Here is a 27,035-nt window from a genome sequence, read left to right on the forward strand (position 1 = left end):
CTTCTCACTGCTCCCCACCCCCAGGCCACTGTCTGTGGTTCAGCTGCTCTGTTTTGCTGCTGAGATTATGAACTTGTGGCCCTGCCTTGGTAGCAGGCTTGACTCTACCAGAAGTCAGGCTCCAGGAATCAGGCCCCGGGGGCAGCACGAAGCACAGTCTGCACGGGAGGTGTGGGCGTGGCCAGTGATAGAACTTATCAGTCGCCTTGCCAACCCCCACAGAGCAGAAAGGAAGAGGACCGAAAAAGGAGCAGGAGTGGAGGATGGCAGGTGGGGAGGGGTAGTGAAGGAGGTGGTCACCCAAGGAGGTCGAAGACAGGACCCCCACATCCCTGCCATGCAGCTACAGGGCTCCACAGGACCTGGCCAGGGTGCCAGACCCATTATAGGATTGTCATCGTGGGACCAGCGTAAATGAGGGGACTGCTCACTATGGGCTAGAGGCCTCCCAGGAAGGCAGCGATGGGCACAGGACTGAACTAAATCTGCGACGTTTCCTTTATTCTTTTAACAAAAAAGATAGGGAGGAAATGTTACCAAATAGTGATACCCATTAAATTTGGGGAGGTAGGTGCTTGGAACGTTACAAATTTTTTTTCCTCTGTACTTTTTTGTGCATTTGAAAACAATGCCCATGATTAGAGGGAAGGCGAGAACAGAAAAGGAAACGTGCTCCAGACTCTGGACACCGGGAGCTGGCTCTAGACACTTCCCCCCGCCCGGCCTCCTGCCTCTGGCTCTCCCTCGGCTGCCGCGGCCATGCCCAGCTCGGTGCTGTGGGCTGTGGATCTCTTCGGGAAGGTGTACACGCTCTCCACAGCTGGACAGTACTGGGAGCTGTGCAAAGATAGCCAGCTGGAGTTCAAGCGTGTCAGCGCCACCGCACAGTGCTGCTGGGGCATCGCCTGCGACAACCAGGTCTATGTTTACGTGTGCGCCAGCGATGTTCCCATCCGCCGCCAGGAGGAGGCCTATGAGAATCAGGTGGGGTCACCTGTGTCTGGGGGGGGGCTGCGTTGGGTGGGTTCTCTGGGAAGGAAATCGCCCCGCCCCAGACGTTCATGTCCTTTATTCCACTTGAGGTCTGGGTTGTATGGACACAGAGCCCTCCTTGGGTCTTTATAAAGGCAGGCTGGCCAGGTCCGCACAAGGGTGGGCTGCCAGTGGTTTCCAGGAGGCTAGGGGAGGACCTTGACCTCTACTGCCTGCCATTCAGGGCTCTGTGTCCTGCGGCAGGTTTTCTGCCCTTGGCGGCCGTGCCTAAGTCCTGGCTCTTGGTGACGAGCCTGGGGAGGCTCTGATCCCTGAGCTCTGGGCAGACCCTCTGCCCACTCTCCATCCTGAAGCCCAGCAGGAAGGCCTCCTAGTGGTGGGGTCCCACTCACCCCAGAGAAGTCCCCAGCACCCTGGGCCGGCCGGCCGCAGGCCTCAGGCCTGTCTCGGCTTCCCGGTCCTCAGCGCTGGAACCCCGTGGGCGGCTTCTGTGAGAAGTTCCTGCCAAGCGACCGCTGGCAGTGGAGTGACGTGAGTGGGCTCCAGCACCGGCCGCTGGACGGGGTGGCGCTGCCCTCACGGCATTGGGAGTGGGAGTCGGACTGGTATGTGGATGAGAACTTCGGAGGGGAACCCACCGAGAAAGGGGTAGGTGAATCCGGTTCCCACTGGGGCTCCCTTGTGGGGAAGGGGTGCTCTGAGCTGGACGCGTCCCCCCATGCCGTCCCTAGCACCCCAGCTCTGCCAGCACCCTGCATGCCCCCGCTTGCTGCTCGGGGCCGGTGACTCTGGGCGTTTCGGGCACTGTCTCCCTGCCTGTCTTTCACCCTGCTCCCCGCCTGCCTCGGCTCTGTCCTTCCCCAGGAGCCTTACAGAGCCCCCCTCCACCCCACCCCCCACCCCCGCGTGGTATTTCAGGGGTGGACGTATGCCATCGACTTCCCCGCCACCTACACGAGAGACAAGAAGTGGAATTCTTGCGTGCGGCGGCGCCGGTGGATTCGGTATAGGAGATACAGGTCCCGAGATGCCTGGGCCAAGGTCTGCGCCAGGGTGGGGCCCCAGGGTGGGGCAGCCATCCCCCTGCTGGGAGGGTCGCCCCAGAGAGCTCGGGAGCAGCCAACATCATGGAGGCCTTACACTACAGGACCGGGTTCTGAGATCGGCCCCTTCTAGAGGAGTCACAGCAGTCAGGCCACCGCAAGGCACAGAGCGGAGACCTTGCATGTGTACATCTGTCTTCCAGGCTGGAGCAGTAGTGACCCCTCGGGGATAGCGGCCCAGGCCTGGTGGCCGACAGAGGGAGGACAGGACAGAGGGGACCCAGGGCCAGGAGCTCTTTGTCCTAATGTTGCTTTCTCTGTGAAGTCAGGCAGCTGTGGGTCCAGCTGGAGAATGGAAGGCAGTGAGCTGGGAGGTGGGAGGGAGGGATAGCCTCTCAGGTGTCCACTGGGATGGAAACAGTGCCATCTACTGGCCAGGTGCCCATAGGAACTGAAGGCCTCTGCCACACACCTTGTTTCAGATCCCTTCGAAGGATGACCCCGAGCAACTGCCTGACCCCTTCAATGACCTCTCTGTGGGGGGGTGGGAAATCACAGACGAGCCTGTGGGCCGCCTGTCCGTGTGGGCTGTGTCTCTTCAGGGAAAGGTAAGGCCCGTGTCCCCCTGTGCCTAGGATGGGAGGTGGCTGAGGGAGGCTGGCCACAGGCAGGCCAGGAGAGAAGTCTTCAGGTGTCCTGCGGAGGGGGAAGAGGGGTGGAGGGCTGCCCTCCTCACCTCCTGTCCTTACAACAGGTACTACCCTGGGCAGGTGAGGTGGCATGTTAGTGGGATCCCCACAATAACCCCTCCTGTGAATTCTGCTGTCCTGTGGTCCTCCTCCTGCCAGAAGCCTCTGACATCCCACCCATGCCTGGTCCTGGCCTGTCCCTTCTCTGAGCTCCCAGAGCATTGATCAGTGCTCATCCTGAGCTCAGATGCCATCCACAGTGTCTCCTCAGACAGATTCTAAGATCCCTGCCTATTCCCTTCTTGTGGCTTCCACACAGCAGTCTCCAATGGTATTGTGGACGGGGGGAGGGATGTACACATGGCTAGGTGAATGGACAGGTGGACAGATGGGTGTTGGATGAGTAAGTGGATGGGTGGGTAGATGGCTGGATGGATGGGTGAGTAGGTAGATGGCTGGGTGATGGGGGGGGAGGTCAGTGGGTGGGTAGGTGGGTGGATGGACATGTGTGTGGCTGGATGGATATTTAGAGAGGAGAGGAGATTCTTCTGTCAGGGAGTTCATGAACTGAGGAGTAAAGCCAGCCCCTGATGTCAGGAACAACATAGGTGGTCCTGCCTGCTGGTGACTGAACACTTTAGTTGTGGTGAGCAGATTTCATCTGTCCACAGATGAATTTGACCACAAATTCATCCAAATCTCTGGTTGGCTTCAGAATAGACACAGTAGGTTTTGATCAGGCTTACCTCTGGGTCCTGTTTGGCGTGGGCTTAGGTCAAGCCATAGTTGTGGGTTTTCTCTGAGCCGTGCTGAGGGATGGTGGGGAGCTGGCCTGGAAGAGAGCCTCCTTGGAGGGGCTGGGCCCACCCTGGATGCAGAGAGAGGAGAGCAGGGGCGTGAGAGCAGTGTATGCGGTCATTGCATGCTGGCTGTTGGCCACTGCCGCCCCACGCCACTCCTGGGGACCTTGAGAGGTAGGTATGACTAGGGCCCTGGGCTCCAGGGGGAGCTAAAGAGAGGGGACCCCCCAAACCACCAGAGGGAGGCTGCCCAGGTTCTGCAGTGGGGGCTGTAAGGGTGAGGTGAAGGAAGCCGTGGTGCCCTGTGTGAAGACAGGCTGGGAGGGGGGTCCCCCACCCTCCGCACCAAGGTATAGCCCCCTCCAGATGACACGAGACAGTTTGGACAACATGTTCAGGTGGCTCAGTCTTAATATTTTATTATATTCATTGCTTTCAGGTTAAGGGGGAACAGAAGTGGGTGTTTTAAACATTTGTATGAAAGGGGTTCGGGGGGTTTCCCATCTAACCCCCAAGGACACCACTTTCCCTGGAGATGGTGTACTGAGAGTATATTGCCACTAGGGGGCACAGGACACCAAGCTGGGGCCAGAGGTCTCGCTGAGGCCCTAGGTGAAAGAGGAAGGGGGTTCTTGCAAGCAGTTGATCCAAAGGGGTTTGTCTCCCAGGATGGCTGAAATCCAGGGTTGCGTATTTTCAGCAGGGGCGGGGGGCATCTAATCTGGCATGAGGATCCTGAGGGCAGTGAGGGCAGAAAGAGCAAGTCTGGACAGTCAGGGCCCCCTGGCCCCTAACACTCTACGCCTGGCTCAGGTGTACACTAGCAAACATAGCCAGCCTCGGGCAGCTCTCCTGACCCGGAGCCCTGGCCGGACCCTGTCTGACCCTGCCGTGGGTTTCTTCACCACCCAGGTGTGGTACAGAGAGGACGTCAGCCACCCTAACCCTGAAGGCTCATCGTGGTCCCTCGTGGACACCCCAGGGGAGGCGGTGCAAATCAGCTGTGGGCCCCATGACCTCCTGTGGGTCACGCTCTGGGAGGGGCAGGCCTTGGTCCGGGAAGGAATCAACAGGAACAATCCCAAAGGTGGGCAGCCCTACGCTCCATACAGGGAGAGGCAGGGGACGCCCAGCTTCTCCCCAGCGCTCCTGCTGATGGGGTCGCCCGCTCTTTCTTCTGGGGCTGGGTAGGAAGTTCCTGGTCCGTAGTGGAGCCTCCTGCCTCTGAAAATGGGATCATACACGTCTCCGTGGGAATCAGCGTGGTCTGGGCTATCACCAAGGACCGGAAAGTAAGATGGGGTCCCTGGGGGCTTGGGCCAGGGGCTTTATTTAATTTCTTTACTTCCTTTGTTTCTTATTCTTGAAAAGAATCACTGGCCCTTATGGGAATCAGACTTAGGGCTGTGCATCTTTTTTGTTCTTGCAAGTGTGGTCTCAACCCCTATAGGACAAATCCAGGCTAACACTGTCCATTTTCTGGGCTTAAAGGCCTTGGTGATCTCCACCGTATGCCCGCACCCCGTACCAAGCGCAGAACAACTCTATTTATCACTCAATAAGCAGTGACATTTCAGAGTCAGATGCCAACTTTCTGAAACGCTCCCCTAACTGTATATGTCCCTTTTGCTGCCATATATACAGTGCTTGTCATTTTACATCAACAAAGAAAGTCCAATAAAATAAGCACATTTCAGGTTGTTTCCATGGTCTCTTTAACCTCATCTCTCGGGCATCCCATAGCATGCCCAGGGGATGGATTCCCCCACACATCTGAGTCTCTGTCCATACAGAAAGTCCCTGAGCCCACAGTTCAGGTCACCTGAAGCCATCCACCTCCCACAAGTCCATAGTCTCTCTCAGAGCAACGCGTTCAGTGAGCAGATCGTTGTATTTACTTGAGCCTTTTGCTCCGTCTTCAGCCAAATGTTTGTGCAAACCTTCTTTGGGTCAAGGAGACATTTTAGGCAGTCTAGAAATTGTTATAAAAGGGATTTGAGGGTTTCTCATTTAACCGGTCACCTCCCTGCAACCTGCCTCAGGAACTGTGGTTAATCACGAGTGCTAAAAATGTGTGATCCTCTCAGCCTCAGAATTGCTGGGGTCTTGCTCACGTGGCCATCCAGAGTGGGTAAGGACAGTTGTGGGGAGCACAGCAGAGGCGGGTTTGGGGGAGTCAACCATAGGGCCACATGTGGGCTTGAGGGAAATTTGGTTGGATTGTGTGTATTTTTATAAGTCAACATGAAAAAATGTCAGGACTTTTTTTTTTTTTTTTTAAGTAATCTCTACACATAACACGGGGCTCACACTCATGACCCCAAGATCAAGAATTGCATGCTCCAGTGCCCAGCCAGGTGCCCCTAAAAGAAGGCTTGAAGAGACTATTTCATAAAGCTATTTTCATGTATTTCACATATAAAAAATATCCAAAATAGGTTATTTATGTCCTAAGTTTAGAAAAAAAAATTTTTTTTTAAATAATGTCGTTAAGGCCATTATCTTTTTTCTTTTTTTAAGATTTTATTTATTTATTTGACAGAAAGAGAGATCACAAGTAGGCAGAGAGGCAGGCAGAGAGAGAGGGGGAAGCAGGCTCCCCGCTAAGCAGAGAGCCCGATGTGGGACTCGATCCCAGGACCCTGAGATCACGACCTGAGCCGAAGGCAGGCTTAACCCACTGAGCCACCCAGGCGCCCCAAGGCCATTATTTTACATAGAGCCAAGCTTGAGTGGACCAAATGGCATTTTCCAAGCATCAGGCTAGGATGGGGACTGCATAGAGGACCATGGGGGAGAGATGTCACTCGCCAAGCTCACAGGTCAGTGTCTGCACTGGAGATGCAGACATTGTCCAGGAGACATTGCCCACCTCCTGGCTCTCTGTGCAGTCAGACAGCTGATAACCTGCTGCTCCTGCCTGAATCCAAGAGGTGCTAAATTGGTAGAACATTCTAGAAAGATTCAGGCAGCCTTGTCTCCTGGAGGGGCAGTGCCCTCTGCTAGAGAAGAGACAGGAAGCCATGAGGATAGGTATGGCTGAGGGCAGGTGACCCTCAGCAGTGTAGGACAGTGCCAAGCCCAGATGGAGATGCAGCAGGAGTGTGGGGAAGAGGGACCTCGGTCACATCTCCTTTCTCAGTGATATGCTGTGCTCCTTCGTGGCCTGAACCGAAGGACCAAATTATCCATTTGTTCTTCCAGAGCCTTTGAAAACCATCTTCTGTTTCAGTGACCCTCCACGGGGGCCTGTCGATTTCTGACTTTCCCAGGTGTGGTTCCGAAGAGGTGTCAACTCTCACAATCCCTGTGGCACCAGCTGGATCGAGATGGTCGGAGACATGATGATGGTGAACGTGGGGCTGAATGACCAGGTGTGCACGGGACCCTGAGCCATGGACCTGACCGCCGGGGTCAGCACTCACCCCCAGTAAAGGTCTCAGAGTGGGGCCTTCCGCTGCCCCCGCCAGCCAGGCCCCACTCCAGCATGGGGTTGGGGGGTCCCCCAGCTGCTCCTTGGGCTCCCAGCCTGCAAGGACTGGCTCGTCCCAGGCCCCTCCCCCAGGATGCTCAGCATGTTGGTGGGGAGCTCAGACTGGGGGCACACACCCCGGAGACCCGAAGGGTTTTGTCGAGCATTATATGGACCAAATCAGCTCAGGAAATAAAGAATGAAACTGATCTTCCCAGTTTTACAGACGCAGCATCTCTTGAACGTCACCCGTATATTTATGCAGTGTGGTGGCCTCAGAGATGAGGTTTGGCTGCTTTTCAGACTGCCTGTGGGAAGGTGACTCCTTTCCCAAGGCACTGCCCTAGCTCTTTCTGGGGGTGCTGGCCTTTTTTTGCCCCCACCTTGTCCCCCACCCACCCTAGTTGGCAGGGTGCACAGCAGCCAGGGGCAAGACGGGTGCTGGCTGGTATGCCAGGGCACTGAGGACGGAGGCCAGCCTGCCACGGCCAAGTGATGGAGACACTGCAGCCCTTCCAGCAAAGCCACCCGGACTGCCCTGGGCAGGCTATGGCCCTTTAGGCACCCCCCACAGGCCAGGGCCCATCAGCTGCGCGGCACACCTTCCTTTCTCAGCACCCAAAGGCAGAGGGGAGGTTGCCCACCCAGCCACCTTTCTCACAGAAAATGAAGTCAGGATCAAGGAGGCTATCTTGCATCTTTAAAAAGACCCTGACTGTTCTCTGGGTTCCCTTGGGGAGCAGTTTTTTTCCCACTGGAAGCTACACAGGAGATGGGGACACAGGTAGACTCTGTCCCAGCACAGTGCCCAATGGCCCTGTCACCTCCTCTGGGCTCTGTCAGCCCAAAAGGGTCTGCCTGAGGCCGGGGAGCCAGGACAGGGTGTTCGCTTCTCCTGAGCTTGGTGCTGTGCCCTCCCCCAGTCGTCTCTAGTCTCTGTTCCCTGCATCTGACCCGTGCGCTGACCCGTGTCCTGTCGTCCTCAGCCCCCCAAGCTGTAACACTCGTGGGTGCACACACACACCCACTGCATGTATGGGGGGGACACCTGCCTACATCTGTAGACATGTCCTCCAGCCTTGGGGTGCTCTCCCCACACCCCCAAAGGGACGCCCAGGGATCCTTCAGGTCTGTGCTGGCCTCTGATCCAGCCGTGCCTCTCTGTGTGCTAGGTCTGGGGCATTGGCTGTGAGGACCGGGCCGTGTACTTCCGCCAGGGTATCACCCAGAGCGAGCTCAGCGGGAAGACATGGAAGGCCATCGTCGCCAGCCGAGAGAGTGACCGATCCCACTCTGGTAGCTCTTCAAGTCTCCTCAGGTGATCCCAGGGGCACTAGGGCACGGAGGACACAGGTCGGGAAGGGCCATCGGTGGCCTCAGTGGGCAGCATCTGGGGGAGGCTGCGAGTTGGCCTCGCAGTGGGGCACTGGGCCCTATGAGGTCTCTTCCTCCCTGTGCATGGTGCTGGACCTTGGCCTGAGGGTGGCCTCTGAGAGCAGGCTGGGGGCAGGGAGGAGGTGGCAGGTGGGTGAAGGTGGGATGTCTGTCCATGTTGGAACTGGGGGTTGTCCCTGAGCAGCGCTGGCCCACTGGTTCTGAGGTCTCAAGGTCTGGGAGAGAAAAGGCTTCTCAGTGAGGAGTATACCAAGTCCCGTCTGTCAAACGAAAGCAGCGAAGAAGACAGAGGGTCTCTCTAGTCTAGAATAGGGACCTCAAACTTGGCCATGCACCAGAAGCACCAAGAAGGCTTGTTCCTGCACCAAAGTCCAGGCTCCAGCCCCAAAGCTGCTGTTTCCGTAGAATTTCGCATTCAGTAGATTTTGCGTTGTTTGCACGGTCCCAGGTGTGCCCACTGGTACAGCTCTGAGGACCACGCCTTGAGAGCCATGTGTGTAGAAAGTGTGGATTGGGTCCCGGCTCTGCCCACGGGCGTGAACGGCAGGCAGATGACTTAGCATCTCGGTGGGGGGCGGTTGGCAAATGCCTGAGCTCTGTACCGTGAAAGCCCGCAGTGCTTACCTGCCCAGTCCAGTTGCTCAAGGGCCCTTGGGACAGCGCTCCACAGCAGCATGCCCCCCCCCCACCTCAGTCCACATCCCTTCGCTCCCCCAGCATGGCAGTTTTCACTCTGTTGCACTGAACGCCCAGGGGGCTGGCCGGGCTGGCCTTTCCTCATTAACCTGAGGGTTTAGGCTCTCAGCTGGTAGTACTCAGATACTGGAATCAGCCGAGAAGCTTCCAAAATTACTGACGCCAAACCTTACTCTTGGCAATGGCTTCTTAAATACGACATCAGAAGCACCAGAAATGAAGGGAAAAATAGAGACACTGGAATCTCATCAAAATTAAAACCTTTTTGCATCAAAGGACACCATCGGGAAAAGGACAAGACAATCCACAGAATGGGAGGAAATATTTATGAAACCTGTATTTGACAAGGGTCCAGTACCTAGACTGTATAAAGAGCTCTTACAGCTAGCAGCAAGAAGACAACTCAGTTTAAAAAGGGCAAAGACAGAGCAACCCCGTGACCCAGCACTCACCCCCCTGGATCTATACTCAGAAGAATGGAAAACCGACGTCTGAACAAAAATTCGTATACGAATGTTTGTAAAGACGTTATACGCAGTAGCCAAAAAGTACAAACGACTCAGATGTCCATCTGCGGATGAATAAATAAAGTGTGGCATATCCGTACAGCAGAATATTCTTCGGCAATGAAAGGATGTACTGATCGGCGCTACACCGGGGGGTGAACCTTGACCTAACCATGCAAAGCAAGCGAAGCCAGTCACAAGAGACGGTGTATTACGCGATGCCATTTATATGCAATGTCCCGAAGAGGCAAATCCATAGGGACGCAAAGCAGATTAGTAGGTGGGGAATTGGGGGTGGGGGGGTGGGTATGGAGAGCTGCTCCTTAATGGGGACAGGGTTTCCACGTGGGGGTGATGACAAAGTTCTGGAACGAGGTGGTGGTGGTCATTGTGTAACCTCGTGGGTGTGTTTAATGCCGCATCGTTTGAGATGGTAAAATATTATATAACATGTATTATGCCACGTTAAGAAAATAATAATACCATCAGGTTTCCAGCCCCAGATAAATGACGTGATCGGCCTGGGCTGTGACCTGGCTATTCCAGCTTCCTGGGAGGTAGCTGTCCCTGTGTGTATGACACAGCATGGCTGTGGGTTGTCCGGGGTCACAATGGACGAGGCAGGCCTGCCTGTAGCAGCGTGTGTCCTTCCCTCGAGGGGTCACGGGTCTGCCCCTTTTGTCCCCAGTGCTGGCTGCTTCTTTGGTGACGAGGTAAGGGGCAGTGGTGAGTCCTGTGCACCGAGCGACACGGATGCCTCTTTGGAAGCCGACAGACCGGGGCCTGACCAGCCTGTTCCTGCAGAGTCTGTGGACGGTCCCAGGAACTCCAGGGATAGCTCGGCCTCAGGCCCAGGCACTGGCAGGACCACAGAGCATGCCGTGGAGGTCCCTGGCCCTGCCACCCAGACTTCTGGGCCTGAGCCTTGCCCTGGCCTGGCCTCCAGCCCAGCAGAACTGCCCTGGACCAATATTGACCTGAAGGAGCCCAAGAGAGTACCTGGCCACTCGGCTGCTGGCTTCCCAGAGACCACCGGCCTCTCCTCGCTGGGGCTTCTCCCACTGGGTTTGGAGGAGCCCTATGGGGCCGATGATCACCCTCTGTGGGCCTGGGTTTCAGGAGGAGGCTGTGCCGTCGAGGCCCACGCTGGACTCAAGTGGTTCACCGTCCAGTCGGGTAAGCGCAGGTGTCTGGGGGCCCAGCACCCCAGAGGGTGCTCCTTGTGGTGGGGGGAGCAGAGGAAAGAGCCCTGGCCTGCTGCCCATCTGTGGGTGGGCCGGACACCTTTCCCTGAGGCTCTGCTGGCCTGCAGGCCTGTCCCCGTCGGTGCAGACGCTCTCCTTGTCCATCATGCCGGCCCAGACAGCCGCCTGGCGGAAGCAGATCTTCCAACAGCTCACGGAAAGGACCAAGCGGGAGCTGGAGCACTTCCGGCACTACGAGCAGGCCGTAGAGCAGGTGGGCAGCTCCAGGAGGCTCCGGCCTTCAGCTACCGCCCACTGAGCGCCTACGGTATACTGTCCCGAAGGGGAGGTGGAAGAGACAGAGACGTGTCCGTTCCTCTGTCCACCCAGCTCGGAGGCGAAGCTGTCCCTTCCAGGCCCTGTAGATTCAGGGATGAAGACATGAGTCTATCCATCCTGAAGAACTCGGGCTCCATCATGCTAGGCACAGCCTCGGCCCTTGGGACCCAGATACCAGCCTCAGTGGGAGGCGTGGGGAGGGGAGTGCTGTCCTCCCCTTCCTGCCCGAAGGGACCCCAAGAGCCAAGATGGTGTGGCGTTTGATTGAGATGAGTGAGAACAGGGTTGAGGGCTGGCCTGGAGCCCCTTAGGCGGAGCCCACCTCCTGGACGCCCACAGTCAGGTTGGGAGGCCGAAGTTACACTGGAAACATGGCTCCCTGGGCCTTGGCTGCTGGTGCAGAAGCATCTCGGCGGCCCCAAAGTGTTGGGCCTCCAGACACAGGCCAGGTGTGGGCCCCAGCTTTGGCACCGACTTCTTAGGTGACATTGGGTCTGGCACAGACCACCACCCCATCCCCATGCCTCAGATTCACCATCTAGAGCATGGGGCAGCAGTGCTGAGCCCACAAGTGTTTGAGAATTAGGAGGATGTGCAGAGACAGCACCGGCTTGGGGGTCTGGCACCTGTTGGGTTGTGAGTTCCACCTTGGTCACTAGGGGGAAGTTAGGGAGCTGGGTGCGCATGGGGCCGGAGTCCGGGGCCCCGCGGGCCTGCCTGTGACTCTATCCTGTGCTCTTGGGGCCTGTGCCGCAGTCAGTGTGGGTGAAGACGGGGGCCCTGCAGTGGTGGTGTGACTGGAAGCCCCACAAGTGGGTGGACGTCCGCGTGGCCCTGGAGCAGTTCACAGGGCTCGACGGGGCTCGGGACAGCATCCTCTTCATCTACTATGTGGTCCACGAGGAGAAGAAGGTGCGTGGGGGGCTCCCAGGGGAGGGGGGCCCAGTGCTAGCCCCTGGGGATAGCAGGTGCGGTTGGTGGCCCGCCGGTGCATGGAGGCCCCTGCCGCAGCCTCCACTGGCCTCCTCCTCACAGAGCCGCAGACAGTTGCTGGGCTGTCGGCTCGGGGAGTTAAAGCACCTCTGCCCTTCCCGCTGGGGTTCAAACCTGGTCAGCTGGGTTCTCAAGTGGTCTTGTCGATGTCAAGAATGTCACTAAGGTACTTGCTCACGAACTAGGTTTCCCTACCGAGCACACTTGGTGCCGGAGCCATCTTGAACCCACAGGCCCCGCGGACCCCTAGGAAGCCAGGACCCCCTGGCTTTCTGGAACCAGGGGGACCCCAGGCCTTCCCTGTCCCTCTACTGCGGTAGGGGCTTTACCCAGAGGCCCTCCGTGCCTCCAGCCCCACAGGTCCCCCTCTGGCCTGGTGACAGCTTGCCCTCCATCCTCTGTAAACAGTACCTCCATGTGTTCCTCAACGAGGTGACAGTGTTGGTCCCCGTGCTCAATGAGACTAAGCACTCCTTCGCCCTCTACACGCCTGAGAGGACCCGGCAGAGGTGGCCTGTGCGCCTGGCTGCTGCCACCGAACAGGACATGAATGACTGGGTGAGTGCATGTGACCAACGGGCCGGGCTCCAAGGGCAGCAGCGGTCCTGGGGCCGCCTGGACTGGGCCTGCCGCCGGCCCCCTTCCCAGCGCTGACTGGCCCTCTCCCCTCACCAGCTTGCCCTGCTCAACCTGTCCTGCTGTGAGAGCCGGAGGGTCCACGGCCGCCCCTCCCCGCAGGCCATCTGGTCCATCACCTGCAAGGGGGACATCTTCGTGAGCGAGCCTAGCCCAGACCTGGAGGCCTCTGAGCACAGGCTGCCCTGCGACCAGATGTGAGTCAGCTGTGCGCTGGACTAGCTCAGGACCCCCAGAGCTTTGCTTCTAGAAGGGATGTTCTAGAAGGTTTCCATAGGAATGGCCAGCTGGTTCCCAGGGCCTGAGTCTTCCCAGGCCTGGTGGAGGACCCTGGGGGGGGCCAGAAGCCTGGCAAGGCTCAGGCACATCTCAGCACCCTGAGCAGGTGCTGTGAGTTGGGGGAGGTGGGAGGTGGCTCTGTAGGTGGCAGGGGATAGAATGAGGTCTCCCACAGCAGATGCTGGTGGTGCTGTTCTGGGGCATCTGGCATTCAGGGTAGGAAGGCAGGTAGGGACCCAGGAGGGGACACAATTGTCCCAATTCGACCCAAGGTTTCCCCTAGGTCCTCTGAGGCCCCCGAGGATGAGGGGGAACATAGGTGAGACTTGAGGCCCTGGGTGCCCAGCACCCGGATGGACAAGTCAGATGACCTCCGTGGACAGTGGGCAGGACCTGGGCACACGGGAGGGTGACCCCGGTGGCACCCTGCACCTGTCCCCCTGGGAGGCCATGCTATCACCACGCGGGGTGCTGGCCCAAGTTGTAGTTCATCCAGATGGGACGGCCCTGCCTTCTGCCCCCACGTGCCAGGCCCAGAATCCCAGAGGCCGTGTGGAACGGGCCGCTGGCTCGGCGCCCCCGCCCGCCGACCCTGAGTCTCCTGCATCCACTCGGGGGCCGTGTTAGCTCTGGTCACTGCCAGATGGGAAGCCAGGCAGGTGCCATCATCCTTAATAAAGTCCACCATTCAGAGCCCAAAGAGGAGTCAAAGTCGGATGTTCAAGGGAGGCCACGGAGCCGGAAGCAGGTGTAAGGCTGGCACGGTGTGCGGCATCTCCGTGACCTCTCTCTGCTCGCTCCAGGTTCTGGCGGCAGGTGGGAGGCCACCTGCGGGTGGTGGAGGCCAACAGCCGGGGTGTGGTGTGGGGCATCGGCTACGACCACACGGCCTGGGTCTATACTGGCGGCTACGGCGGAGGCTGCTTCCAAGGTGAGAACGGCCTGGATGCAGAGGCTGGCAGGATCAGCTCCCCGAGCCCTACCCATAGCCTTCTCAGGCCAGTCCCTCCTCTAATCCTGCCTGGCTTCCCTGCCCCACTCTGGAGCCACTGGCCCAGTGTTGACTCTCGGCTGACAGCAGGCTGACAGGGGACCTTCACCACAGCCAGCCTCCACAGAGGATGGTCCCAGAGCCAACCCTCAAGGTGTGAGAGCCCAGAGACCAGGCCTGGTCTCCAACGCGCCTTCCTCGGCACCCACAGCTGAGCTGGGGGCCTTGCAGGTTCTAGAAAGGCAGCTGCCAGAGCCTCCACTGTGTCCAGCCCCTCATTTCACAGATGATGCCTCAGGGCACATTGGGATAGCCCCACGCCCTGGCTCTCCTGATTCCCAGGCCTGAATTCTAGCCCCTGGGTCATGCCTTCTGAGATGAGACCTTGCTGAACCCCTGTTGGCTCCCTAAGTTCTGGGAAGCAAGGTCCTATGTCTCCTCCTGGGAAATGCAGGCAGAAATAGACTCTCGAGTGGAATGTTCGAAGCCACAGCCCACATGCCCTACAGTGAGGGACAGCCAGTCCTGGAGAACCAGCTGTGGTCCACTAAGACCATGGGAACTGCACATCTTCCTCATTTCCTCATGAGGCAGGAATTAAGTTTGTCCTCATTTTACAAATGAGGAGACGGGCTGGTGGGCGTTATGTGAGTGTTAATAAGGAAGGAGCTGGTGAGTCTTCTCATGGAGGGTCTACAACCCCAGAATAATCACACAGCGAGAACCCCAAGCCAGGCCCGTGAACCCCTCTCTCCTGGCCCTCCCCACCTACCCTCTGCGGCCTTCAGGGCTTCGGACGGAAGCCTGAGTCCCCAGCCGGCAGCCTCTTCTCCCCCCCCAGGCCTGGCCAGTAGCACCAGTAATATCTACACGCAGTCGGACGTGAAATGTGTCTACATCTACGAGAACCAGCGCTGGAACCCCGTCACAGGCTACTCCAGCAGGTAAGCGGCTCGGGCGCCGGCTGGGGGCCTGTCCAGCCCAGGCCACCAAGGTCTCGACGGGAACACAAAGGTGGTCTGTGGTGGCCTCACTGTCAGGTCCTCGAGGGGGATCTAGCTCGTCTGAGCTCCACTCCATCTGGGATGGGGAGATCACTCGTGACCTTTCAGTCACAAGTCACCCTTGTGGCTTGAAGGATTTCCTGGTGTGTAAATATTTGTGGGTTTCTCTGTTCACCCCAGTAAGTCAGGGTTTGAGCTTTGCTGAGGCAGTTAGTACATGGTGCCAAAGTACATCCCAGAGACCTCGACGTGGGTTGTGTGTAGCTCCCCGCTTCCTCCTCAGTCCTTCGGAAGAGGGACAGGGCCGCCACGTGCTCTCTGGTCCCTGCAGAGCATGCACACCAAGGGCCACGGCTCCTGCCACCCGAGCCCCCTGGCCACCTGCCCGACACCACCGTGGGGGGCCTGTCACTCTGTGAGTGTCCAGGTCGACTGGGCTGCTGTCAGCAAGCACCACACACTGGGCAGACTAAAAGTGGACGTTCATTCTCTCCCCATCCTGGAGGCTGGGGAGCCTGGAATCAAGGTGTGGGCGGGGCCACGTCTGTCCGGGGGCTGTGAGGGACAGTCCGCTCCCAGCCTCTCTCCTGGAGGCCTCAGCTATCCCTTGGTTTGGGGCAATGTCCCTTCTGTCTTCACATCACTTTCTTTTTGAGAAATTTGAACTCAGCAAGGACACTGTCATATTGGTTTAGGGCACACCCTAAGGACTCCATTCTGACTCGATTACCTGCAAAGACCTTTCCAAGTAAGGTCACACTCACGGGTACTGGGGATAGGGCTCCAACATCTTCTGGGGGCACAGCAACCTATAAGGGGAAGAGGCAGGCTCTCAGCTCTTGGGTAGGTGGCCTGGCCACAGGTGCCACCCGGGCTGCCATGTGACGGGAGGTCAGCAGGTTGCTGCTGTCCCCACCCCGGGGCAGTTCTGGTTTTGCCCCTCACCCCCTTGAAGATGCAGGTGTCCTAGGTGCTCATGTCTTGTCCGTTGCCAGCTAGTGCTGGCCGGTCTCCTCTTCCAAGTCACCCCACCACCCTCATTGTCCACCACAGGGGTCTGCCCACGGACCGGTACATGTGGAGCGATGCCTCAGGGCTGCACGAGTGCACCAAGGCTGGCACGAAGCCCCCGTCCCTGCAGTGGACCTGGGTGAGCTCCGGGCTGCGGGGCAGGGGCTGGCACTGGGGGCCGCCCCGGCTGACCTTCCTCTCCTCCAGGTTTCTGACTGGTCTGTGGATTTCAGCGTTCCCGGGGGAACGGACCAGGAGGGGTGGCAGTATGCCAGTGACTTCCCTGCGTAAGTGTCTCTCCACGCGAGGAGGGGCCCTCACCTGCCCTGCCGTCCGGGGTTGCTCCGGCCCCTGCCAGTACCCGGGTGCAGCCGAGGAGCAGACCCCTGTACGCCCACCTTGGCTGCCAGCAGGGTTTGGAGCCAGCCCGAGAGATGAGCTCAGGTCAGCACGCGGCTACACCTAGAGCTCAGCGGCAGGCTTAGGGAGGACAGCCGCGGCTCCCTCAGTGCCCTGCTGTGTCCCTGTTGCCTTGGGGGAGGGTTCTGGGGGGATCTGGGGAGCTTCGGGCCAGGCCCAGGGTGATGTGTGGGTGGCTGGAGGGAGGTGTCGGATGAAGAGGGAGCTGGAGTGAGGCCAGCGCCGTCCTGAGAAGCAAAGGGACAGGTGGGTGACAGGTCCACCAAGCCAGGAGGCCCTGGTGGGCAGTAGGCCCTTCATGGTGCACAAGTCACATCCACGTGGAAATCCAGAGCTGTGGGAGCCCGAGCCAGGGTCTCTGAGCAGGCCCAGGCCCAGGGATGAGCCCGGTGTCTGGGACGGGCGAGCCCATAGGCATCCCCTCCAGCCACAGCCAAGGCTCCCCTTGTCTTGGCCTCAGCTCAGCTGTTCCCCAGAAGGGCTCTGATGGGCCCAGTGGTGGGGAGGGCTCAGAGACCTCAGCTAGAACCCCTGGTCCAGCAGCCTCCACATCCTGGCCCCTGGAGACCTGCGCCCCAGAGACCCCGGCCAGGCAGACCTCGTGTCCTGTGATCCCTGCTGCCTGTGCAGCCCACTCTGGCTCACACGGAGGCTCTGCCCCTAATGAGTGGAAAAAAATGTGTGTGCAGACAGGGTCCCTTTCTGGAAACTTCCACAAAGTGGTCTTGATTTCGGCTTCTTTCTCTTGCAGCTCGTATCATGGGTACAAAACCATGAAGGATTTTGTCAGGAGAAGGTGCTGGGCCAGGTAAGACCAGAGTGACATGGTGACTGGGGCTTGTGGACCTGCCCTTCCTATGGGGCCCTCCTGGGCCAGTCCCCATGGAAGAAAAGCAGAGGGAAAGAGAATCAAAGTAAATGTCAGCGCAGGAAATGCCCTTGGGCTCCCAACGCTCTCTGGTTTCTGAAGTTTGTTTGCAAGAACAAATAAGAGAAATGTCACTGGCAGGCTCTGCTCTGAGCAGGACAGGCAGGTCAGGATGGGAGGCCTGGCTGGGGGTGGGGCAGGGTGCGGCCTCCTCTCCAGACCTCTCATTCCTGCCCATCGGAAAGGGGGGCCTGCAGAGGCCATGTGGGCCAAAGGGTAGCCTGCTGCCCATCTGCACATCTCTAGCAGGGGGCTTGCCAAAGCATCAGACCCCCCAGGCTCTGCTCTCTTCCACTGTGCAGAAAATGTAAGCTGGTGACCAGTGGACCCTGGCTGGAGGTGGCCCCTATTGCCCTTGGGGACGTGTCCATCATCCCAGAGAGCCCAGGTGCCAACAGGAGTGGGCACATCGCCCTCTGGGCCGTCAGCGACAAGGGGGACGTGCTGTGTCGCCTGGGCGTGTCGGAGCTCAACCCCGCGGTGAGCACCCTGCCTCCGGGGGCCACTGGGCCCGCCCACCTGTCAGGCCCCGGGCCCTCCTGAGGTTCTGGCAGATTCTTCCCGAAAGAGAACTCTGGACTTCGGTCCAGCTGGGCTCAGGCCTCCCGGGGCCTGCCCAGGACAGTCCCTGGGACCAGCAGACACTAGATGAGGCCTGAGGGGGTCACTGGGTTCTGTGGTCAGTTGTTGCTGAGGGTGAGGTTGGTGTGGGGAGCTGCCAGCTCCTGGGACCTTGGGCAGGGGGAGGGGCACAGGCTGGGCCCCAGCAACCCTCACTGTATCCCTTGGCTCCCATCCCCAGGGCTCTTCCTGGCTGCACGTGGGCACGGACCAGCCCTTCACTTCCATCTCCATCGGGGGCTGCCACCAGGTGTGGGCTGTGGCCAGGGATGGCTCCGCCTTCTACCGGGGCTCTGTGTCCCCCACACAACCAGCTGGTGAGTGCCGCCCCTCCCGGAGGATCCCCGCTGGTCACAAGTAGGGACAAGGTGGGGCTGGGGCTGGTCAGAGCGAGGCTGCATGTGCCTCTGCTTCCAGCGGGGAAGGAAGACAGGTCTCCTCATCTTCAGTTCAGCTGGACAAGCTTGGAGTGAGTGCTGCCGTTGGACCAGGCCCTGGGGCCGAGTGAGGACACTCCCCAGAGGCCTCACCCCCTCCTGCTGAGACTGAGTGGGGGTGGTCATCCCGGTGATGGGGCGGTCCCTTGCAGCCACCCTGCACCAGCCCCAGCCTCCAGCCCAGGGTATTGCTGCCTGTGGGCACTTTGCATGTCCTGCCCTTCAGGATGCCCTCTTGGGATGGCCCCACCTAGCCTACTGCCCACTCAGGGAACCCTCCAGGGCTGCAGGCCATGCTGGCTTGTTCTTGGCTGGGTGTCGGATGTCCAGACAGTGTCTGGCACTAGGGCGCTCGGATGGGTGCTGGCTTGCACGGTGCTGCCCTCCGCGTGGGGACAGGGGACTTGTGCAGTGGTGATACCTGGCAGCCCCGAGACAGGCTGTCCACCCCATGCCAAGCTGAGCACCTTGGTGTCCCTGTTCCGAGATTGTGCTGCTGGACCCCACCGTCTCCCGCCATGGCCTCTGAGGGCCCTGGGCGAGGTGGGGCGTTGGGGGTTTGCTCTGCTTGGCTCTCAGCTCACACCGGGCCCTGTCACATTTGTGTGGCCCAGCTGGCCTGGGAACAGAGCCCGGCCAAACCTGCCTCAAGCCTGCGAGATGCAGGGGAGGCCACGTGGACCACGAGCATAGGGGATTGCAGGTGTGGTGTCTCCCAACTGCACCCTAAGTCCCACCTTGTGCCGCAGGGGACTGTTGGTACCACATCCCGTCTCCTCCCAAGCAGAGACTGAAGCAGGTGTCCGTGGGACAGACGGCAGTGTACGCCTTGGACGAAAATGGCAAGTTGTCTCTGAGCCTCAGGGCCACCAGGGGAAATGAGGGCTTCCCTGGGCATCCCAGTGGGACGAGACCCTCGCCAGCCCCAGGGCCCTGACACAAAAACTTTGTAAGCAACCATGAGAGGCCGTCAGCCTCGGAACCAGTCCCTGTCCCGAGCTGTGCCGGGCGGGGGGGATGCCAGCTCGGCCTGGGGCCTGCGGCACGGGAGCCCCCCAGGTAACGTGGGACTGACAGAGGTCACCTGCCTGTGCCTCAGGGCTGTCGCCAGTTCCCTTTCTTGCTTTGCGGCTGTCGTCACCACGAGCAAAGAGAGGAAAAGGGCAGAGTTGGGACTGGAACCAGGGCTTTGAGTCCAGACCCTGTTCTCTGTATCTGTCTAAAGAATTCCTTGTCCTCCGTTTCTCATGCGTAGAGAGAGCCTGTTGCCGCCAGCCCAGCACAGCACAGCGGGACGATTATGAGGCTCAGGCCGAGTCCAGTGTGGGGAGGGTAGAGTTGGCCCCAGCCCTGGCTTCTCTCTCTTCCTGGGCCGGCAGGAGCCCCAGGAAGTGTGGGGACAGCTTCCGTTGTCTCCGTAGCCAGACCCCAAACGGGGTCCCAACACTCTGGGCCCTTCTCTCTCCAGGGAATCTGTGGTATCGCCAGGGGGTGACGCCCAGCTACCCACAGGGCTCCAGCTGGGAGCATGTGTCCAACAACGTGTGCCGAGTATCCGTGGGGCCCTTGGACCAGGTCTGGGTGCTCAGGGTTGGGGGGCCGGGGGCTGAAGGTGGATGCTTGCTCTGGGGGCTTGGGGTGCTCAGGGTTCGTGCTCTGGTCTCCCCGCGCCATGCCTGCAGTCCCACTGGAGATGGGGGCTGGACCCTCACTGGGTCTGTGTTTCAGGTCTGGATTATCGCCAACAAGGTCCCGGGGAGCCATAGCATGAGCCGTGGAACTGTGTGCCACCGCACAGGCGTGCAGCCTCGAGAGCCCATGGGGCAGGGCTGGGACTACGGCATTGGGGTGAGCAAGGCCTATGTGGGGTGGCTTACCTGGCCCGGGGTGGCGTAGTCACACTGCATGCTCTGGGACCTGCTGTCAGGGTGGGTGGGAGGCCCCAGACAGAGCCCATCAGGGGTCCTTGATCTCCTGCAGTCTGGAAGCACGGTCTCTCCCCTTTAACCCCTGACAGCCATGGGTGACAAGGCTCTCTCCTTCCAGGGGGGCTGGGATCACATCACCATCCGGGCCAATGCCACCAGAGCCCTCAGGAGCAGATCCCAGGAGACAACCACTGACTGGAGTGGGGAGCCGGGCCTTCCCAGCATGCCCTCGAGGGTGGCTGGAGCCCCACACGAGGCCCGTGGCCCCGTCTGCTGCTGAGGCCACCTCCCCCCTCACCTGAAGCAGGTTTCATGCAGGTGTTAAGGATCAAGGTGGATACGTGAGCCTTCCCGTCTGAGCCATTCTTGAATGTGGATCCTGGAGGGAACCTGGCCGGAGGTCCCGGCCACCTCAGAGGCACTGGCTGAACCAGCCCAGAAATGTGAAGCTTTGTGGGTGCTCCTGCACGGGTCCCTGTCTGCAAGGAGGGCCACGGAGTGGGCTGGGGGCCACTTCACTCCAGCCTTTCCCACCTATCTGTCCCCACTCTGCCTCCCGCCTTTCAAGAAAGGGAACCTAGAGCCCCCCAGGAATGCTGCTCTGGGGAATCAAGCCCATGAAACCCTAGGGCACAGACCCCGCCTACCTCCCGACGAAAATGGCTATGGGGCTCACTCAGGGCCGCTTTGCCCTGTTCTGGGATGCTTTTTCAGAGCCAGATGCGGAAATACGGTTTAATTTCAAAAGTTAAGAGTTGACAGCTTGGAAGGAAAGGCTGAGGAGGGGTGTCTTTCTCCTGGGTGGACACAAGCCCTTGGTGGTCCTGGCAGAAGCTGTCTGTGCAGAACTTGCTGACATCTGCCCCCAGCCAGCCGTTCCCCCCCCCCACCGTGGGATTGGGGGCTGCTCCCTCTGTGATCAGCCAGGAGGGGCTGTGGGGACATGGGGTGTGCCAGCCGCAGCCCCAAGCCCTACACGCCAGGGCAGGAGCCCTCCCCACCCGGGACTGGTAGGAAAGCACCTCCCATCCTGCAGCTTCTCTTTCTTTTTTTTTTTTAAGATTTTATTTTTAAGTGATCTCTCCATCCAGCATGGGGCTCGAACCCACAACCCCGAGATCCAAGAGTTGCAGGCAGTACCAGCTGAGCCAGCCAGGCGCCCCTTCTCTGCTGCTGCTTATGTGATGATGGCCCCATCTGGGGAAGCTTCAAATGTGCTTCCTGCAACCAGACACGTTGCCTGGAGGCCATCAGAGCCCAAGCTGGCCTCTGCTCATTTGGGGACAAAAACGGACAGACTCCAGCCTTCTCCGGAACTCCCATCAGGAGGGGTCAGATGTGCCTTTGATCCCGTCTTGCAGGGTGGGGCTCGTCAGCAGAGGCTAACTAGAAGGAGGTTTCTTGTGGGGTCCCCTCCTCCACCGGAGGGGGCTGACGGTCTCTGCGTTTGCCGGGAATGGTGGAGGTGCGACTGGGAGGTGTGAGTGCTGGTTGGGGACGCCGTCCTGGGTGTTCACACCTGCCAGGTGGTCTCCGGGTGGGCACTGCGGGTTTCTTCTGTAGCAGCGATCTGTCATCCTGTGGTGACTTGCTGTCCGTAGCTGGGTGGCTGTGTCCTCGCTGCTGAGCGTGCACCGTCTACCTGCTCAGCATCACTGAACCGTTTTGATTCCTTGGCTGCTTTATTCAATAAAATCTCACAGCAGAGCGTAAAGGACATGCTATTTTTTTATTGCTACCTTGTGAAAACGCACAGTTCCCCACAGTAGCAGTCGTGGTAGAATCTTTATTTTTGTTTTATGAGACAGCATTCGTTTCATTAGTACTCTGAAGGGACCATTAGGAGAAATCAAAGCAAATTTGGGTCACTTAAGAAACATTTTTACCACAATTACAGCAGGGGCACTGGCCGTTCAGTTCCAGGTAGGTTTTCCCACACAGAAAGGTCACAGTTCTGGTTCCTCAGCTCCAGTCCGTGGGGATCTCGGCCTCCAGAGCTCACACAGGTCTGGTCCACAGGTGGGTGCGGGCCCGGTGGCAGGGCTTGGGGCCAGTGGGTGGCCGGCTTTGGGCTTCCTTGCAGGGCAGATGTGCCCAAGATAAGGGCCAAGGGAGCAGACCCAGCAACAGGCCTCACTGGCCCATCACCAGACCCTCCCCCCCCCCATTTAACACCCCAAAGCTCAACTGGGACCTTTAAGCATCCTCTGTGATATGGCCACAGGGTATGCAGACGCCCTCTGGCCACAAGGGGGAAGAAGGACCAGACATCTGGGCCCAGGTCACCCTCTGGGAAGCAGAGTAGATGCAGGTGCCGGTTTGGGACAGAAGGAGCTCTGAAAGCTGTCATCTGCACAGTGGGGACCCACAGACCCTCCCACCACCCCTGGTCGTCAGGCACAGTCTCCCGGACAGAGCCTCTGCTGGGTGCCCCTCCCGCTGCTTTCAGCTCAGTTTGTGGGTTCCTTCAGCAAGTTCGGGGTGGGGGTACACTGAGCTCTATGGGCCTTGTGTTGCGTCCCAGCTGGCCGGCCCACACACAGGGAGCGTGAGCCCCATCAGTCCAGAGCTCCAAGCGGCCCTCAACCTCGGCTCTCATCAGCAGAATGTCCTGAACACCGACCTTTCCGAGGGGCCGCCTCGAGGGGCAGGCCAGGAGCACCTGGGGGGGGCCCTCACCTGACCGTGCTGAAGGATGGCTAGGGCCAGACCACGCCTCCCGGGGCCGCCTTCCAGAGGGCCCGGCATGGGGCCTGGGGAGGGTCCAGCCAGCGTCAGACCCGGAAAGTGAGGACCAACGTGGCTAATGGCTGCTCTGAGGGCTGCCGCGTGCTGTCCTTGATACTGATGCCAAGCCTGGCAGTGGATGAAGCAGTTGGGGCTGGGACCCCTGGGGCTGGGAGGGTGGCAGCCCTGCGGCAGCCCTGCTTCCATGTTGCTTGGCCCCCACCCAGGAGGGGCGCTTGGTCCCCGGGGGCTTCGGGGACAGCTCTAGCCTCATATGCCAGGCCAACTTGACCCTCGGCACAGCCTCTGTCACTGCCGTTCTGCCTGAGGCTGTGAAGCTTGTCCTGTCCCCTCCCCATACTGACTGTGGGCACGGGGATGAGGGAGGAGAGATGCCAGGAGGTGTTGAGAGCAAAGTCGCCAAGCCTGTCGCTACAGAAGGAAGCTTGGCCTGAGGCGGCCAGGGACCTGCCAAACTGCCCAGGCCCGCCTTGAAGGAGCAGCACCAGGCTGGGGAGGGGAGCTCCTGCCACCCCAGGCTCCTTCCCACAGAGAGCCCTGCAGGGACCCCAACTCTAAGCAGGGCCCAAGAACACCCTGAATTTCTGTCAGACCGCCCTCTGCCACTGACATGACCCCAGCAGTGACCAGTATGACAGCAAGCAGCAAACCTGAGTGGGACACGGAGGTGGGCCGCTCAGGGGAGGCAGTGCCTCCCAGCCTCCCTCCCAGACCTGTCCCCAGCCCCACAGTGCCAGGCCGCATGCCCCTCCACAGTCAGGAGTCCCCACCAAGCAGGAGCGAGGACAAGGTCCCAGCCGCTCTCCCTGCCAAGGTCCCTTTAGAATTAATTTGAGGTAATCGGATTAGTATTTCTAGGGGTTTGGGGGTTTCTACCTGACACATGCTGAATTACAAGAGTCAGTCATCTTGGCTTAGCCACACTCTGTGACCGAGGGCTTTGCTTGCTTGGTGCCTCAGTTTACCCCGAATGAGGAGGCTATATTGGAGGTTGGAGGAGGACACTTCCAGGGCCTGGGCTTCTGCAGGAACTGGGGAAACTTAGCAAAACTGACCTTTTCCTGGAATCTCCCCATGCCTCAGGAGGGAGTTGGGAGTGAAGAAAATTTAGTTACAAAGGCCTGTCCACTGTGGCCCTAGTCAATTAAAAAGCAGGTCCTGGGACCTCTGCGGAGGTTTGGGCTTTATGCTACCCGGAGCCATGGCCCAGACCAGGCCGCTCACTGGTCTCGTCCCCTGAAGGCCAGGACGTGCTCCACGCAGGCAGCTGAGTGTTCAGGGAAATGGAGCCACTGGGGCCACGTCCACGTGGGCTGTCACCACCAATCTGGGGCTCTTGGCATGGAGGCAGCAGGGCTGGGGGGAGAGGGCCTGGCCACTGCCCCCCAGGCCAGGTGCTAGGAGCCCTCTCGGAAGCTGTGGATCTGTGTGGAGTACCTGTGCAGGTGGCCCTCGGGCTGGGGCTCCGTGGCCCCCAGGGTGCCCCCAGCTGCCTGCTGCTGCTGGTAATGCTGGTAGAGCTTGGGGCCCGGCCCATCCAGGCCCGGGAGGCGACCACTGGACATAGTCAGGATGGTAGAGGTCAGTGACTTGATGTAGTTCTTGGCCAGAGTGAGCGTCTCGATCTTGGAGAGCTTCTTGTCGGCCCGCACGTGGGGGATGACCTCCCGCAGTGCCTGGAAGGCGTTGTTCAGCTTGTGCATGCGCTGCCGCTCACGCTCGTTGCTCTCCAGCCGCCGCTGGATGCTGCTCTCTCGCCGGCCACCAGCTCCCGAGGGCCCTGGCCGCCGGCGCCCGGCCTCCGCCCGCACCCCCTGTGCCCGCGCCGTCCTGTTCCGCAGACCCTTGGCCAGCTCCGGCCCCGACCCCTGCTGGGGCCTGTCCGGAGACCGTTCCCCTGCAGTGGCCTCTGTGTCCTGCGATGGCACCCGGCGCCTGGGGGGCCGGTTCTTAGTCTTCATGGCTCCAGGCCGGTTGTCCCCGCAGGTGGTAGCTCTGAGGGAGGCCCTTGGAACTGAAATCCAGAACACAGGCCACTGTGTGGTCACATGGCAGGCTGGTGGACGCTTAGGACGCCCAACAGACTCTCGGGGCAGCCATGCCCGGCGGCCCCCTCACTGTCCAGTGGCAGCTGACCACGTGGTGCACAGTGACCCCAGGCCCCTTCCCCCTCACACATGGAGCCCTCACCCCAAGCCCCTCGCCATTCCCATGTGACCTCACAGCGACCCCCCCCACACACTTCTCTTTGACCTGGTGTCCACTCTTGACTCCACATGCGCTGATCCCGGGGCCCATTCTCTGGCCCCTGCCCCTCATTGCCCCCTGGGCTTAGGTGGCCTTCAGCACTTTTCTCAGACCACCCAGAGACGTGGCAGGACTCCAGCTCAGGGAGGAGGTCTGCCAGAGGTTGCTGTGCCTCCCCTGCGCCTAATCGACAGGTGTCCACTCCAGCCACCTCACTGACTGGCTGACCGTTGGATGTCACATATGCAGGGAAGACACTGGGGCGACAACCGCTGAGGACATGAGGCAGCTGTCCGCGGTCAGAGATCGACAGTGGCCAGAGCCTGCCACAGCCCCCAGTCCCACCACGTGGACGGCCCACCCCCACCTACGTTTCCGCCCCCCCCCCCACGCTGACCCCACCAGGTTCCGCCCCTCGGTCCTCGCCCCTCGGCCCCACCGGGATCCCCCACCCCCAGTTACCTGGAGATCCGCAGCTGCACGCGCCGGGGCTGCCCACGGGGGACAAGGACACGTCGCTTTAGCCGCCCCGGGCGGGGCCGCGGCCGCATGTAAATGAGCCCGCGGGGCGGGGCCGGGGCGGGGCCGGTGTGCGCGTCTCCCTGCCCGGCGGCGGGGGGGCGGGGGCGCACATGCGGGCGGTGGGAGGGGGGCCCGGCGGCGCCCCTGCACTCCAGGCGGCCGCCGCCTGCCCGCCGCGCGGAGCCCCGGCCTGGAGCCCATTCGGCGGAGTGGGAGACTGAGGCGTCTGCGAGCCCGCGGGCGCGGAGGGAAGCCCCGGGACCGTGCCCGGCCGCTGCACCTGGCCTTGAGGTGAAGGCTGGCACGGCCAGCCGAAGCCCGGAGAGTTGGCGGAAAAGCCATTTTGCAATAACAATGCTTTCTCAAAGGGGCAGCAGCCTTTGAAGCTCCGGGGGCTTCCCGAGCCTCCCCCCCACCCCCGATGGAGGACTGCCAGCACTCCGCAGGGCGCAGGTCCAGGGGCGAGTGGGCGGAGCCCTGCCCCGCGGAGCGCCTGCTCGGCCGCTGCGCGCGGGTCACGGGGACATATGTGGTGGTCATCGGTCTCACGAGGTCTCCAGCGGGGCGAGAGGTGCACTCAGCTTGGCCTCAAACCCGCCTTCCACCCACCTGCTTTACTTAATCGCCGGCCCGCCTACCTCGGTTTCCTTACCCTTCAAAGGAGCGTGAAAAGTTGTTTAAAGCAGCCTCTGGCTCAGAGGTTTTTCCAGGCTGATGGGACACACCTGCAGGGCCTTGAGGTCCCGCGTGGGCCTGGCCTCCCGCCCCTATTGACCAGCAGAATCAGGGCCAACGCTGATCTGGCACTTCTTAGAGGGGCTCACAGGGGTGCTCCTGGTCTCCATCTAGCCCTTAAGGGTCTCAGGGGAGTTCGTGTGATGGAAGAAATCAGGGGCCAGGCCTGCTTGGTGGTAGGAGGCTGTTACTGTCCGCTGCTGGCGGCTGGGGCAGGGGAGGGAGGGCCACAGAGGCACAGAAAGGCTGGTGCTGAGCTGATTAGCCTCTTGGCTTACAGCTTAGTACAGGTTGTGTATCAGAAATTAAAGTGCCTCTTTCTGAAAGTCATCAGTAAAGGCTTCCAATTACAGATGCACTTTGAGGAAGCACAAGCATATTTGCAAGTTCCGTTTTCCAGTGATTATGCAGACTTTTG

General features: G+C 59.9%; 2 protein-coding genes across 5 annotated transcripts; one reads left to right on the forward strand and one right to left on the reverse strand.

The window, feature by feature from the left end:
* Positions 1–720: 720 nt before the first annotated feature.
* Positions 721–22,067, forward strand: TECPR1 (tectonin beta-propeller repeat containing 1). Of its 4 annotated transcripts, XM_032872683.1 has the most exons (24): positions 721–984; positions 1,459–1,641; positions 1,912–2,034; positions 2,519–2,644; positions 4,438–4,612; positions 4,717–4,817; positions 6,798–6,899; positions 8,170–8,315; positions 10,283–10,770; positions 10,907–11,052; positions 11,874–12,029; positions 12,519–12,668; positions 12,786–12,943; positions 13,829–13,956; positions 14,858–14,960; positions 16,074–16,170; positions 16,239–16,318; positions 17,203–17,259; positions 17,682–17,859; positions 18,182–18,317; positions 19,187–19,279; positions 19,906–20,012; positions 20,166–20,285; positions 20,484–22,067. In XM_032872683.1, the coding sequence occupies exons 1-24, from the start codon at positions 760–762 to the stop codon at positions 20,643–20,645; spliced, it is 3,540 nt and encodes a 1,179-aa protein (XP_032728574.1). In that variant the 5' UTR covers positions 721–759; the 3' UTR covers positions 20,646–22,067. The 4 variants fall into 4 exon arrangements, 3 of the variants coding, with proteins under 3 accessions (XP_032728574.1, XP_032728576.1, XP_032728575.1); XR_004384395.1 differs by lacking the exon at positions 19,906–20,012 and having other exon boundaries at positions 20,484–20,598; XM_032872685.1 differs by lacking the exons at positions 17,682–17,859; positions 19,906–20,012; positions 20,484–22,067 and having other exon boundaries at positions 20,166–20,249.
* Positions 22,068–22,873: 806 nt separating this feature from the next.
* Positions 22,874–25,946, reverse strand: BHLHA15 (basic helix-loop-helix family member a15). The gene is made up of 2 exons (XM_032872686.1): positions 25,823–25,946; positions 22,874–25,127 (listed from the first exon to the last, which is right to left on the reverse strand). Exon 2 carries the CDS (start codon positions 25,072–25,074, stop codon positions 24,511–24,513), a length of 564 nt encoding a protein of 187 aa, XP_032728577.1. The 5' UTR covers positions 25,075–25,127; positions 25,823–25,946; the 3' UTR covers positions 22,874–24,510.
* Between the last annotated feature and the right edge of the window lie 1,089 nt (positions 25,947–27,035).

This window comes from Lontra canadensis, unplaced genomic scaffold, assembly GCF_010015895.1.
Source record: "Lontra canadensis isolate GAN:19392208 unplaced genomic scaffold, GSC_riverotter_1.0 scaffold45, whole genome shotgun sequence".
In the NCBI taxonomy this organism is placed as follows: domain Eukaryota; kingdom Metazoa; phylum Chordata; class Mammalia; order Carnivora; family Mustelidae; genus Lontra; species Lontra canadensis.